The following is a 16,315-nucleotide window of genomic DNA, read 5'->3' on the forward strand; positions in this document are numbered from 1 at the left end:
CAAACTTTCACCCATAGTATTAACTATTTCAAAAGTGACATTTATTACTTTAGTGACTTTCACTTCTATTTAGAAACCTAAAAAAAGCTTGTATTATAATTTTTGAAAATAAATTTCTTTTTGCAAAAGCTCCAAACTTTTAGCTGTATTTTTATTTTTTATCTACATTTAGTGTGCAAAAAATCTTAACGGTAAAGTAACGAAAGTTGTCAGATACATGTAGTAAAGTAAAAAATATTTCTCTCTGAAATGTAGCTGAAGTAAAAGGCGACATGAGAAAAAAATCACTCAAGTTAAGTACACTCACATCCAGTATATCAAATTTATACTAAAGTACAGTACTTGAGAAAATGTACTTAGTTTTCTGTGAGTTGATGGATGATTTGTCTTCACAATAAACTGCTATGGCATGTTTTTTTTTTATTGAAAATTAATCTCTGATTACTACCTGTACTTAAAATGAGGAAACAGTCACAGACACGTTTTTAAACACAGAGACGGTTTTATTATTCTGAGCAGATCAGTTGAGATCAACGGCACGTCTCCGTCTGAGCCGCTCAGAAACCAACAACCAGATTTAAAGACAGATGACCAGAGCCGACGAAAACAAAACGCCTACGCACGCACACATCACACGAACCGTTTCTTTATATATATATACTGTATGTATACACACTGAGGGTGGTGCAGTGACGCTTACCATGATGGTTACGCAAAAGTGACGCAGCAATACACACACTCACATTCACACGAGCCAGTGTTTAAGTGTCTCGGGGTGAACGGCTAGCTTTAACACAGATTCAGGTGACAGTAACACCATATCTGCTGTGTTTCAGCCGCTTATTCAGCAGGTTGACAGAAAAAAATTTATCATCTGAGCAAAAAAAAGCAAAAAAAAAAAAAAAAAACACCTCCCGTCTTAACAAACCATTTGATCTTTTTGTCTTAAAGGTTTTACTCCTCTACTTGCCGAGTTACATCAGCATGTTGCAGTAAGGCAGAAGGCTCTACATCGATAGATCTGAGGCAAAGTAAACTTTACTTAAAAAACAAAGACTGAATAGAAGATTAAATGGCTGTAAAAGCAGATGTTTTTTTTTAAGGTTTCAGGAGGAAACAAGTCTGGCTGAGTAGCTACACACCTTTCGCACTTCAACACGCATTCACCCAAACACCAGCAGGCTGATGGGAAGTTTAGACACTGCTCAGTGCGTCCACACCCGGCAGGACTTTACCTGAAAAACAGAGAAAACACACAAGTCCGCATCATCAGGCTTCAGTGAGAGTGATTTAAGATTCATGTTTTTTTATTTGTGAATGAACGTCATTCTGTTTTTGCAACAAACTGATTAGAAAAATTACAATTTGGTAAATTCTAAATGGAGGGATCTTGTAAATTAAATATATATACAATGAAAAAATAACCACGAGAATCAGAAACCAAGTTCATATCTTTGAAGAAATATGGGGAAAATGGGAAAATGGAATGAAAGTTAAGAAATAGTTATTTTATATGAACTTACATACATGTACCAGTTATCATTATTTTTATCATCATCATCATCATCATCATCATCATCATCATCATCATTATTATTATTATTATTATTATTATTTCATTATATTATTATTAATAATAATATTAATATTGTTATTATTGGTATTATTATTATTATTATTATTATTATTATCATCATCATCATCAGTTCATTTTTATATAGTGTATTTTGTTATGTTTTGTATTTTTTAGCTTTCTTTATTTCTTAAACTTCCCATTTTATTCGTTTTCATGACTGGTAACTCCAGTTTTAGAATGTTAAAAAATTCCTTAAAATGCAAGAAAATTAAAATAAAAATGAAATGAAATAAAATAAAATAAAATGAAAAACAACAAAGACAAAGAATGAAAAAAAGAATAGAAAATCATGTTGTTTTATTGCTCACTCACCCTCCAGCAGCTCCAGGCTGGCGCCGCCTCCTGTGCTGACGTGGCTGACCTTGTCCTCTGTGTTCCACTTGGCGCAGCAGGTAGCGGTGTCGCCACCACCTGGACACAAATTATACATGTTTTAAAGGTTTATTCAAACGTCTTCTAATGGATACTTCACCGATTTTTAATCGACTTTGTATCATAACAATGGGGGTAGTGTATGTTGATGAAATGAACTTTGGTAAACTGTCCCCCATCTATCCACTGCCTGCGAGTCTGTCAACAGGAAGTGAGCGCCATACTGTTTCCCCACACAATGACAAAAATGAGATCAAGCAGTAAAACTAATGAAATATAAACCAAGATTTTGTTACAGAGTTGTATATTTCTCACCTAAATTGTTTTACAAAACATGTGTTCGCTTATCAATGAGATGGCTGCCATCGTTTCAAACAGGTATGGACGCATTTACACACCATCACTCACGAGCAGGACTGCTATTGGTCTGGTACGGTGCAGTGCATTCTGGTAGTTGTAGGCTTTCTTCCTCTTGAGCAAAAGCCTCCTTTTTCTCTGTTTTCACTAGTCATGTAGCACTGATTTCAAAAGTATTTGTCTCTTTTTACCACATGGCTTTATGAAAAGACCATCTTTCCAGCAGTGAAATACATCTTTGATGAATCACTGTTAGCATACCAACATGCTAACAGTATATTTGGACCAACAAAATGGATTGATCAGCACACTGACTGACTTATCAAGTGAAAAACAAACAAATAACTAAAAACCTCACTCGTCTATCTTACCGATGATTGTGATGCAGTTGTTTTTGGTCACTTCGACCACTTTGTCCATCAGGTTCTTCGTCCCTTTGGCAAAGTTTTCCCACTCAAACACACCAACTGGGCCGTTCCACACGATCTGCTTGGCCCTGCCCACTGCCTCTGCGTAGGCCTTAGAGCTCTCTGGTCCACAGTCCAAACCCTGCAGAGGAAAGCGTTACCAAAACAGAAGCGATAAAAGGGCAATAAAATCTGTTCATCAGTGATTGAGATAAATCTTCTTTTCTTACCATCCAGCCAGCAGGGATGCCACCAGCAACGGTTGCAGTGCCAGTGGCGGCTTTCTCATCGAACTTGTCTGCTGTGATGAAGTCGACGGGCAGCGTGATCTTGACGTTGTTTTTCTCTGCTTTGGCCATCAGGTCCTTGACGATGCCGGCACCTTCCTCGTCAAACAGGGAAGTACCGATCTGACAGGGGAGAGAGGGGAGGAAATTAAATCAATGTTATATATATCTTCTTAAGAAAGATACAGGTGTTGATTACAGATGTCGACGTTAGTATTTAAACGTTGGTGGTGCTAAAACAGTCTTGTGAAAGCAGAGATTGGTAATCACAGTCAAGACCTGAATTTAACCTCTAAACAAAAATATTTGAAAAGAAAAGCTTTTGTTTAAAGGAGTAAGTCTACCCAAACAACAAAAGGACACATTTCCACATTTCCCTGTAGCAGTATCGAGCCATGCAGATATTCATTTTGTTTTATTTGCCCCTGTTTAAAGCTATCAGCCCCTTGAGATTGCTGTGTTAACCCATACAATGGAGACTCAAAAAAGACATTTACCAACTCTAGTGTACAGGAGACTCTTGCCATTGAGTCAGGTTTCTTAAGCCTATATACTGTATGTTTATGTTTTGCCTTACTGGAAGCATTAAAAGTATGACAAATTGTGTGTACAGACAACTTTTACTCTACCACTTGGAAAATGAAGAAAACTGAAAAATGGGATTACTCTAGCGCAAGTTCTGAGTTATAAGAGCAATCTTTTTTATATCATTTTTATATCATAATCAATGCACATTTATCTGATAAATGGATATCCTCTAAAAATATAAAAATATAAAAATATGTCAATCATGTCTGTTCAGATCTGACAGCCATGACTCAGAGTAAAAGTATGATTCTTGGCACATTTAAGTACTTTAATTATCTCTATGATGAGCTGCTGCTTTAACTGCTGACTGTGTTGGTATGCAGGCCACTGGAGTGGTGGTGGGTAAAGATATCTCAAAATCTGATAAAATAAAACCCAAACTCTGCTTGGCTAGATACAGCTTGAGAAGTAAGAAAATATGCTCTTTTGTAGTTTGACTGAGCTGAACTTTCAAATCTTTCAGTCAGACGTCAGACTTCAGGTCATGACGTGCCTCTCAATCTAACAAAACTAACAAAACAAAAGCAGTTTCACAAGTCTGTTTGAACACCACCAATGTCCAACAGCGAGTGCTGCAACTCGATTACGACAGCATGGAGTGGTAAAGACACTGAACTTGTGAAAACACCAGCGGTTTTTAGTCATACAGGATTCATTCAAGAAACCTTTTCACTCCTTCACAAACAAACATCGAATTTAACAAAAAACATCACCTTTTTTAAAAAAAACTTTATACTCCCAGTGAAAAAGAGGTTAGAGTGTCTTTAGCCTCTGTACTGACTTATTTACCAGAAATAAAAAAAAGAAAAATATGTGATCAGAGTACAGTTAGAAGAGGGATTTAAATCAAATAATTCACCTTTTTTATTAGACCACTAAAAGTGGGCAGGTTAAGAGTTTAGTGGAGCCACAGCAGTCATGGCTCCACACACGCCTCTTTCAGTGAGGATAGAGTATTATATTAATGAATGAAAGATTTTAGCCACACAGCTTTGGAAATGAAACAAATGTTAAATTGTTAAAAAAGTAAACGTGTTATATCAGTGAAGCCACAGTGGTGTAGCGCCGACAGGATAGTTGTATCCATCAGGAAGACAGAGATGAAACACTTTGTGGGCACCATGTAATGTATAGGGTTTCCCACACATTCATATATTTTTGGCAGCCCACCACAATTAAAACATCTGGTGCCACGTCTTGTTTTTATTTTTTTGGAGCTGAAGCATTCATTAGGAGCGCTGTTGCAATATATATACTGTGGATAATTGCACCACTCTCTTGGAGCGCAGAGCGTACTCTGGGCACAGAGGGAGCAGCAGAACTTCAGACACTATGAAAGTGTACCATCTCTGTTATACATATTGTACTTTTTATATTTATGTAAAAGCACAGAACTGTAAAAAAGCACTGCAGCGCACAATGTAGAGACATACTGAGTATGAGAGGAATTAAAAACTTTGAAACCTTGACTTCAACTGTTTTTTTGACTTCCTCACCTCCATGTTGTTGAGAACTTTGAGGAAGGTGAAGGCCATGCCGCCGCCGATGATCATCTCATCGACCTTATCCAACATGTTGTTGATCAGCTGGATCTTATCTTTCACCTTTGCTCTGTAACACAGACAGGAAGAGGCGGCACACATCAGTATAGATAAGAAGCTCATACAACGGGGAAAAGTTAAAAAAAACAAAAGCAAGCCTGAGATAGTCTGATATGTACATTTTTATTTAAATTTTCACTTAACTTTATTAAAAAAAAGTTGCAGGGAACTCCCTGTTGAAAGTTTCAGTTTAAACATTTGCTAAAGGCATTTGAACAAAGTTTTGCATTGGAGTTTTTTATACTACAAATTCTAAAGTTTGATGGAAATATTTCCATTTTTATTGTAAATGCATATCGTTTCCAAATAACGGTTATCTGCCTCAATAACTACTTATAATCAGTATCGGTATTGGCTTTGAAAAAACAATATCAGTCAACCCCTAATCAAAATTAAATTTTAATAAGGCTACGTTTTGGCTGTTGCAATCGACCAATATTTTCAGCATCCACTTAATCTGTTGATTAGATTCTAAATTAAATGAGTAATCAGTTGGTCTACAGAATGTAATATAACAGTATAAATGTAAATAAATAGTTTTAAAAAAAACATCACAATATCTTAAAACAGAAGATAGCAATGTTTTGAAACTGCTTGTTTTGTTTATTTAACAGGATATTTTGTTTATTGTCATATAAGATAAGAGAATTAATGTGTTGGCACTGGTGAATTTTTGGCCTTTTCACTTGAAATATGACTAATGTTCACCTCTCAATTGTTGCAACAAAGCATAAAATGCATGTAGTTTTCACTGTGATATTTTTCCAGAGTTGCAATACACTACCTCGTAGCATTTTAAATCATTGTGTAGGTCTGTTTTGGCCTCTCATAAACCTGTTACTCAAGCTGACCTCCTTCATTCTAGTCAGTTATTGATTATAAATTTCTTGGGATCATCAATTTGGACACAAAGGATTCCACCAAAAATCAGCCCAACCCTGACTTTGCATCAACACATCATTACTGATAAAATCTTTGATCACACAGACAGAGGATAAGCCTACGGAAAAAGTGATTTATCAGTTTCACCATCATCAAATGAACTCTGCAGCTGTTCACTGGCTTATCATTACACACTAATGATCAATGTCCTCTGTTTGTGACCTACAGGAAGGTGATTGGCTGTGCTGCTCGACGCTGAATGAGAGTGACAGTTGCACAATGCACTTAAGAGTTAAAATGGACTCTGAAACAAAGCCAAAACCCACATGCAGACACCAGCAGCTCAGTAAAACTGACCCGCTGTTTGAGCAGCTTCACTCGCCGTTTCTCACAACTCGAACCAGCACAGGAAAACAAATATAAAATGTAATAGGAAGCAGAAATTTGGTGCTTTTGTTGTATTGAAACAAGAAATATTTTTCTTGACTTTCTGCTGTGGTTAAAACCTCTAGCCTACTCATTCAGGGTTCTTGCAGTAGATTTAAGTCTTTTTGTTTAATGTGACTTGGAGTTTAAGACCAATGTTTTAAGAATTTTATTTTATTCATTAATTTTTTCTATTTTATTTTGACCAAATGTTTATTGTAACATAAAACATGACTTTTTTGTCCAGTGAAAAAAAAAGATTATCTACATTGCATGCTAAAAAAACAACCCGTTTTAAAGTGGAACACAAATAAGACGATGAATATATCATATTATCATAAAAAATTTATTTGGTGTACTAAGAGGGGTGGGAAACATCTTGGATTACTGGACAGTTGTTGGAAAAAATGATTCAGAAATTCCTACTTCCCATGTCTAAGCATTTTTAAGATTTCTGAAAGATTAATCGAAGTCAATATAATCACAATTAAGGCCTTATTTTTAGATTAATGAATTTAAGACCTTTTTTAAGGATCTGCGGGAAACCTGTCATTATTAATTACAGATGTTTTAATGATTGGGAACTCTAAATTATTATAGTTTCTGTCATTAAACCTATGTAATATGTAATAATTTAGTTTGCCTCCTGTTAATAATAAACACTAGCTCTATGTTTATGTCTGTTTATATGCAATATTTGTATATCTGCATGAAACAAAACTGCTCTTTTCTGTCCACTCAACAACACACAACCAGTTCAACTTCATCATTGACCACACAACCCTGAAAATACTCCTGAAATAAGAAGTGTGGGATGTAAACCAATAAAGAAAAAATTTAAACAGTGTATGATCTCTCTTCTCTGCCTGTTCACCATCTGCGCACTCGGTGTTGAGCAGAGGGAGAGTCTCGAAGAAAGCAGTTGTACTGTGACACCACAGATTGCGTAATGAGCTTATAGTCTCTATTCCTGGATGGCCACCTGGGTATTTTAAAAAAAGAGGCTGCGGTGTGATGATATCTAAACCGCAGGAGAGGGAGAGGAAAACACTGTCGAGGAGGTTTCCTCTTAAAATCAAACAGTGCTTACAGTAAAAACTGGTGTTGTTTTAGCCTGGTGCAGTCTCTGTCTCTTGTTTTAGTCTAAATCCAACCAGCAGCTTAACACTGCAAAAGTGTAGGAGGTTAAAATAAATGTTGTATTGTGGTTGAAATGTGATGCAACATGATATTTTCTGCCAATACAAAACAATGCTCAATCAAATACATGCAAATTACTGGTAGAGTACTTTGTTGTGAACAATGTACATTTTAAGGGTTGAGCGGGTGTAAAATGACTAAACAAGTCCGAAATATAGCCAAACACGGAAACGGACCAGTTTACTGAATATTACCACTAGGTGTCACATTTGACACATTTGAGCAGCTACTCCTGAGTGGAACATAGTGACATTGTGTCCTAAAAGCAAATAAGCGTCCAAATAATGCACCACTTCGCTTAATACTGGAGCTCGCCGTCTGCGGGCTGAATCCGTTCATATGCACTTCTATTACGCAATTTAAACAAACCTGCACAGAAAGGCGCAACATGTGTCCTGTAGCCAGTTAGACAGCATGATCATCCACTAACACCATCATATTTGATGAACTGTTGAAACGAACTGTTCTCACCCTCCGAGGATGGCCAGGAAGGGCTTCTGAGGTTTCTCCAGAGCCATGGCAAAGTAGTCCAGCTCCTTCTTCATCAGGAAACCAGCCGCCTTCTGAGGAAGATTCACTCCCACCATGGAGCTGGGGGAGAAGAGGAAGAGAAGACATCACTATCAGAATATCATCACCAGTGTTGTTGCTTCTGTCCTTCATTAATCACCATCCTGCTCACCTGTGGGCTCTGTGCGCTGTGCCAAAGGCGTCGTTGACGTAAACGTCGCCCAGTTTGGACAGAGATGCTCTGAAGGAGTCGATATCTCCCTGGGAGGCCTTGGTCTGAGGGACAAAAACAAAGACGGTTGGTGGGCTTTGTTCAGTAGACAGAAAATAATTCCCACATAAAACTGTTCATAAGTTGAGTAGCCAGGTCATTGAAATATGTAGTACAAAGGCAGCACAAGATGATGCACTTTTGTGTGTGTGTGTGTGTGTGTGTGTGTGTGTATATGTGTGTGTGTGTGTGTGTGTGTGTGTGTGTTTGTGTGTGTAAAGGTATTCTTGTCATGACATTCATAGGAGCTCTTATGCTTGGATACTACTGTGATACTAGATGTAGGGTTGCAGTGATATACCAGTTTTAAGGTAAACTGTGACATGAAAGTTGACGATATTCATACTGTGTGCATTTGCTTATTATGATATTTAAAAAAATGCAACTGGTTGGTGAATATCACCCTTTTTTAAAGTTATTTTCAAAAGAGAGCCTTTTTACTAATGCTTCCATTAAAAATGGTTTCAATTCTTAAATACAGCAATAAAGCATTAATTCACCAAAATAAACCCTAACATGATCATACTTGTTTTTATGTATTTATGTATTTGTATTCTGTATAGTTGTGATGTCTTTTTGTGGATTGCTGAATTTCCTCTCTGCACAACAAATTTACCCTTGTGTACCAATATAGAAACCTTGAACTGCCTCTTTTCTCAGCCATCCTCCAATAACTACATTGATCACAAGATGAAATGCTTCTTGATTTGTCAGACACATCTCAGGAGATAACAGTGCTTGATCTGCTTTGTGGAAATTCATTGAGGCAAAACATTAGAGCTCCGGCTTACTGCCTCCAATCTCTAAGATCCTTTGCATCAAGTCTGCATCGTGTGTGTCTGTATGATCAGTAAAACACTGAGTTAGTCATTGTGGATCATGTTTCTGCTGCACTTTAACAGCTGAAGGTCGTGACTGTGTAAGTGGAGGGCAGAAAAAGGTCGAGAGAGTTCTTCAGTGTCGTTCAAATGTCAGACAAGTGCTGCATGCTACAGTTTTCCCCCTTCAGATTATACAGACAAAAACTCGTAACTTACTGCTGTGTTTCGAGTTTTCCACCAAATGCTCTGTTAGAAACGAAATTATTCTTGTATTTGTTGTTTATGCACTGTTTAGTATTATCATAGGGAGTTGGGACCCACTTTGCGATTCTTCCTCTGTGGTTATTTCAGTCTGATACAGTAGCAGCTTTACAGTATAAACCATCCCACACAGGCTGCATACCAACCAGGCCTCTCAGGACAGGAAAAGCAACATGTCCAGCCATGACGACCCGCTGACCTTCAGGGTAAATGTCAGCAGGTCAAAGCTGCTGATTTTCAGCAGGCCAACATTCATATCATGTGTGAGAACGGTCCTGAGTCTGGATCTGTAGTTATATTTTAGACCATCTGCATCTCAGTGTAATGACTAAGAAATACTCTAAGTCCCTTCCTGGTTGCCGCCAGAGTGCAAGTTGAGATGTCACTTTTTCTCTTCAGTTCAAAAAAACCTTTTTGAACGTTTTGCTTTTAAACTTGTGTCTGTCATCACTCAACCATACGTTATTTCCTGTGTAATAAACACACACTATTCTCCTTTATAGTGAGCAGCACACAGATTTTTTGAACATGCTTATGAATCCCAGTCATAGACAAATGCAGCACCATATTACATTAAATTACATGGTTATTGAAGACAAGAATTTGTGTTGTGGATTTTTTTTTAAAAAGCTGCGTTGTATATTTGCCATTTCATAAATAAAGATGTTAATTTAACATAGTGCTCTGCAGTAGATTGCAAATGGGAGATTTCAGACACAGCCAGCGTCTCTGCAGCACTCTGACCATGACATCATGAGACGGTGACACAGCTATTTTAGAAGGACGCTGCAGCTGGAGTGAGTCTACGTTGTCTTTCAGGTGAATCACCAGTCAGAAAAGAAAGCCAAAGAACAGCCAGTGTTTTGCACAAAAACAGTCCTGTTGACATTGAAGCAGCCTAATTCTCCTATTTTAATGCAGATTAAAAACATAATTTAGTTATTAATCTCTATACTCTTTGTATTGTAAGTCTCTATTCTTAAATGTAATATAATAGCTTTTCTCTCTGATCTCGGAGCCTTTAAGGTCCTTATTTATTCTGTCCCTATACAGTGCTGATGCAGAGTGACGCTGCTTATGTCCACAGACAGCCACACTGTTTATCCTTCATTTCTGGATCTCGGTGACGTCAAAATCTCAACTGACAGGCTATCGCAACACAGCATCAAGCGAAATTCTAGCTCGAGATGAAAAATTTAAACTTGCGTGAAGACGCAAAATGCACATTCATCGCGCCAACCAGCGTTAGTTTGCATCTCCTTGCACTGACCTTGTATGTAAACTTGCCACATGAAACGTTCACGTTGCGTCCTGTGTGAGCGCGACATCGAACTCTCACTGTTAACTTGACAAAACCAAAAATCAACGCCTGTGCCCTCAATCAGAAAAAGCTGAGCAATTTACCTTGTTTCCAGAGGCGTCCTTGCCCTTTCCCTCCTCGGCGACGTGGAAGCGGAGGTTCTCCAGCAGGATGACGGATCCGGTGGCGGGGTTAGCGCAGGCAGCTTCCACCTCCGCACCCACACAGTCCTTCAGGAAGGTGACGTCCCTGCAGAATCACAGAGGAAACAGTGAGGAAACGTATATGTAATAATTCCTGGTGGGTTCTCTCAATCAAAGACATTATTTTACAATCTTCCTCTATTTGTGATCATTAAATAATTAGTTTGTAATCTCAAGAAAGTAGGCATGTTGGGGTTGATATGAGTGAGATTTTGGCAGAAGTCTGGGACTTGGAGGTATAGAAAAACACTTGATGATACAACCAAAACTTTTTTAGGATTCTAACTTTAATTTCTTCAATACAAAAGCATAAACATTCTAGTTTTTAATTCATGAAGGCTTTAGGAAATTAACTGAATGCATCCGAAGATGGAAATCATATATGCAGTTCATGGACTCACCTCCCCAGCAGGGTCTTGAGCTCGGCGGCGACGGGCTCGAGGGAGTATTTCTCAGGCATAAAGTTTCCATCAGGTCGGCCCAGATGGCTCATCAGCACGACGGCTTTGGCTCCGTTGTCCAGGCAGTGTTTGATGGAGGGAACGGCTGCCTTGATCCTGAAATTCAGACAAAACACACTTCTTCAACCTCTTCTCTTGAAGAAACTCTGCACTCTGCTGCCAAGATTTTTTTTATCCTACATTTAACTAATCAATAAAAAAAAAAAACATACACACACCATTAATAAAAATGTTTTTGTTTGGTTGTTTGTGAAAGGATAAAGCCTGACTTCTTTTTTATTTAAGATTACAGAGTACTGTTAGATGGACTTTACCTCTGGTTGTTTGTGATCGTCTTGTCTTTCATTGGAACATTGAAGTCGACCCTGAAAGAGAAGAAAACGTAATTACCAGAGAGAAACACACTATCAATGTCTCGCTTCTGGTTTTCTTAAGTTTTTGAACATAAAGTTCAAGCTGAAATTAATGTTGAAACTAATGGCTAAAATATACATTGTGACGACTTCAAAACTGTATTGTTAGCAGTCCATGTTCATGTTGATTAAAATAAACCTGTAAGTGTAAATACATATATGAAGGTAGGGAAGAAGAAACCTTTTTTTTCTTATTTTTTTCAGAGAAATAGGTCAAGGCAGGATTTTTTTTACCACCACTTTTATCTCTTACATTACAACTTGTTTTGCTGCTGTACTGCAGTCTAGTTACTGTACGATAATTTGGCATCAGTACAAAAGACATGTTCAGACAGAATAATTCAGCCACAGTGTCTTTATGTTAAATTGACCAATCAGCTGGATGCACATGCAGCGCTGCACGCTGGCAGCTCATGAGAACATGCGGCATCCCTCGTACTTCAAGCAGTTACATAACCACCTCCCTCCTCCCTGTCTAAAGGACCTGATGCACTGAGACGCATGATCACACACACACACACACACACACACACACACACACACACACACACACACACACACACGGCTATAACAACAACAGTCCATTGTCTTAGCCTGAAACCTAACAGTCAGCAATTCCGTGGCTCAACAGCTCCCGTGCCATCGAGCAGCTGCGGTAGTTTTCCGCTCTTATTTTGTGTCATCTGTTGCTTTGAGAGCGGATCTGCAAATCATTGAAGGTTTTGCTGCTTCTTTTAACAAACACACTGGATTTAGACAGAGGGATCAGAGGGATAGCTGCAAAAATAAGCTCACTGGATGATTTATACCTTGAAAAAACTGCAGTTGCTCACAGCAATGATTAACTAAGGGCAAACTTAATACTAGGGATGCATGATAATATAGGTATGTCATCAGTTACCGGCTGATAGTGGCTTAAAAAGAAAGAAATATCAGAATCAACATGCTGATTTCTGCCTATATGACAAATTGATAGTTTTATTTATTTGGTTTTTTTTAATGACAAAGTGAACATGTGCAAAACATCAGCCTTAAGTTGAAGTATTTTTTTCTTATTTTTCACAATAACAAAATATTACGTGCGCTGAAAAGCATTACAATTTATGTCTCTATCTGCTGGAGGGCCATCACGTATTTATAACATGATGGTAATTCCACTACAGAAGAGACTTGATGTTTACTAAAAATTTACTAAAAAAAAGTCGACATTGACATCGGTTATTAACCACATGAATTGTTATATATCAGCATATAGGATATCAGCAAAAAAAATCCAATATTGTTGCATCCCTATTTACCACCCAAAAAGAAAAATTATTTAATAAGTTTTAGATTTCGTTCCTTCTTACCTACACTGCTATTGGGTTTGATGACTTGTTACAACTCCCAATTGTCAGTTGGTTAAGTGAATTAACTTCATTAGTAGCAGAGCGATAGACTAAAATATGAATGTGTCTTAGCTTTAGACAAACTGCCCATTTGGCTCCATTTATTGATAGTAACTCAACTATTGACTACTAACTCAACTTTAACTCTATTGTTTTAAAGAAACAGTGCTTTTAATGATACTACAGTGAGCTATGAGATAAGAGGAATGTAGGGTGAGCGTATGCAATGCTTTTTCAGGAAATCAGTCCCTGGCCTCTTCTGGATTTGGCTGCTGAACAGAGATTTCTGTCGGACACTGCCGGGTCTCTACAGCAACGCCCCCATTCCCACTTTTTAATTCTGGACCAGCAGCTCCCACAATACTTCCCTTACACTCTGCCTACAGTCGGAAGTTCATAAAACACACAGCAAACTGAATACACGGCATGTTGTGACAGGCCCTGGGTGTGATATGAATTAACTTATTGTCTCTGCACTGAGAAAAACTCAGCATTGAGAGTACTTGACCTTTTAGCACTGAGCACAGCGAGCTGGGGGCTGCTGTCGCTGGTGAACCTTGTCCTATGCTGCCTGCCGTTGCCTCACCAAGCTGGGCAAACCAAAACGGCCCTGTGACATTTCCACAGAGGGTGTCGGTTTCCAGAGCACTTCCGTCATAAATGGCCATTACAGTCCATAGAAATATCCAGCAAGTAAAGATACTTTGCTATTATAAAATATAACAGTGCTGTATTTCTGATATGTATAACTGCACCTTTTAAGTATCAAAAAAACTACTTTAAGTTGTGTTAAGACAGGCAGCAAGACGTCCTTGCAGCTAAAGAGATTGTCCTTGGACTAGGGAGGAGGGGATTAAAACACATGTGGACTTCACTGCTTGTGAGCAAGGCACTAAATCAGCTTGTTGCTTTTAAGTTGGCTGATGTGTACATTGAATTAGTCAAGTAAAACAAATTTAACGAATTAATCTTTCAATAAATAACCCATCAATATCTGTTAATACAGTTTACTAAGTACGAATGCCAAAAAACTGATGATTACGCCTACAGACAATTTGTAAATAAAAAGAAAATTAATCTGCAACTATTTAAATCAGTTTTGGGGTTATTTTTAAAGCAAAAACACCACACATGGCCTGTCTCTAGATTCTCCAATGTGCCTTTCTCTGTTTTGTATCATTATAAACTGAATATCTTTGTGGTTTAGGCTATTTTGGTTGAACAAAACAAGCAATAAGAGGATATCAAAATACTGGATTCTGGGAACTTGTGACAGGCGTTTTATCACAATTTTATACTTTTTTTATAGACTAAATAATTAGTTGTGAAAGTGATTGATTGATTCGGAGCTCATAATTGTTTCTCAGACAATTTGAAAACAGCACTTACAGCTCAAAAAGATTGGGAATGTGTCATAACTTGAAAGACTAATAGATTACATAATTTGCATATTACTTAAAAAAAGCTAGATTATTAGTGCAGTGTGTCACAAATCCACTGAGTTTTATTATTACATGCACCACTTGATTATTGTAGTGATTCTACTGTAATTTAATTTTGAAAGACTGACTCTAACCAGATGCAGTTGGTTGCATCTATGTATTACTTACTTGACTTAGCAAAGTAACTAGTAACTAATGTTATCAGTAAATATAGTGTAGTAAAAGTACAAGTGGAGTAAAGAGTACAATTTGGCTGCAAAATAAAGACTAAAAGAAGTAAAAAGTGGCATAAAATCAATATGATCATTTTATACATACAATTTTATACTTGTACTTTGTACAAGTACCTGAGTAAATGTACCTGATTACATATTAGCACTGACTAAAATACACGTTTGAAGTCCTCAGTGTTGGAAACAGCACTAACTCCTCACGTACTTCACTCATATTTCCTAGAAATTGTCATTAAATCGATGGTTTTACAAACTAATCGATTACATAATTCACATATGAATAAAAAAAGAATACCCATATTACCACAGAATTTCCTCAAATTATCTAAGGGGCGTGTCATTTACATATTACAGGGTTATTTGGATTTTTGCAGTGATGTAACTGTACTTTAATGGAAAGTACTGACTCATGCAGGATGCAGACGGCTGCATCCATGCAGCATCTCCTCACAGGCACGTAACGTTACTGAACCAGCGATGGATGGGAAAAAACGTGACAACCAACAAGTTCACTTCCTGTCGTCTTGTCCAACGGTTTGTACAAGCTCAGACACCGTTATTTATACACACCTTCACTTTTGTGTCACTGTTAGAGTACAAAGCAGGTTTTTACCACAAGAAAGATAGAGTTGAACATCCCCAAAATATCACTTAGCTAGCTAACTTCAATGAATCCCGTTTTCGGTTAGCCTGCTAGCTAGACGTTAACCGCTCACCTCATAATGACCCTCTTTCCCTTGACGTCCACCTTGTCCAGGGTGAGTTTGTTAGACAGAGACATGTTGCTGGTTTTATGCCGTTTCTTTCCTGCACCTTCCTTAGCTGGGTCTCCTCCGCTTCCTTCGGCTGGTTAGCTACCGAGTGACAGCAGTGACCTTAGTGCAGAGCAGACGAGCAGCGGCTGGGCGGCACCGGGACACTCCCCCGCTGCTGATTGGCTACAGCAGGAGCGCAGCGGGGTATTCGATTGGACGCAATGGTTGTCTGTTCTGTGACGTAGATATATCGCTCTCTTTGATTGGTCGCTCCCCTGATGACTTTATTTGCCTTATAAAATGTTGAAGTACATTTGAATAAAAAACAGTAAGTACATTAGGTTTTTATAATAGTTTTTTTAAAAAATAAAGATTTTTATTGTTCTATGTATTGATATTATTATTTCTTATTATGTTCTGCGCTGAATGTCAATTATTTGTGCTGGGGAAAAAAGAAAATAAAAAAGTAAGTAGTACATTACATAAAAAAACAGTACTACA

At 37.8% G+C, this 16,315-nt stretch overlaps 1 protein-coding gene across 1 annotated transcript; it reads right to left on the reverse strand.

Annotated features, from left to right (window-relative positions):
* Positions 1-482: 482 nt before the first annotated feature.
* pgk1 (phosphoglycerate kinase 1) lies at positions 483-15,960 on the reverse strand. Its single transcript, XM_042498748.1, has 11 exons — positions 15,776-15,960; positions 11,898-11,948; positions 11,524-11,679; positions 11,024-11,168; positions 8,439-8,542; positions 8,228-8,347; positions 5,144-5,258; positions 3,003-3,182; positions 2,737-2,914; positions 1,949-2,047; positions 483-1,235 (listed from the first exon to the last, which is right to left on the reverse strand). Exons 1-11 carry the CDS (start codon positions 15,838-15,840, stop codon positions 1,195-1,197), a joined length of 1,254 nt encoding a protein of 417 aa, XP_042354682.1. The 5' UTR covers positions 15,841-15,960; the 3' UTR covers positions 483-1,194.
* Positions 15,961-16,315: the final 355 nt, after the last annotated feature.

The sequence above is a fragment of the Plectropomus leopardus genome, chromosome 13 (assembly GCF_008729295.1).
Source record: "Plectropomus leopardus isolate mb chromosome 13, YSFRI_Pleo_2.0, whole genome shotgun sequence".
Taxonomy (NCBI): Eukaryota; Metazoa; Chordata; class Actinopteri; order Perciformes; family Serranidae; genus Plectropomus; species Plectropomus leopardus.

Coding starts and splice junctions, on each gene's coding strand:
- pgk1 (XM_042498748.1), bottom strand. CDS start 15,840: ATGTCTCTGTCTAACAAACTCACCCTGGACAAGGTGGACGTCAAGGGA. Junction 11,949..15,775: donor GGAAAGAGGGTCATTATGAG/GTGAGCGGTTAA, acceptor CTTCTCTTTCAG/GGTCGACTTCAATGTTCCAA. Junction 1,236..1,948: donor CAGCCTGGAGCTGCTGGAGG/GTGAGTGAGCAA, acceptor TCTGTTTTTCAG/GTAAAGTCCTGCCGGGTGTG.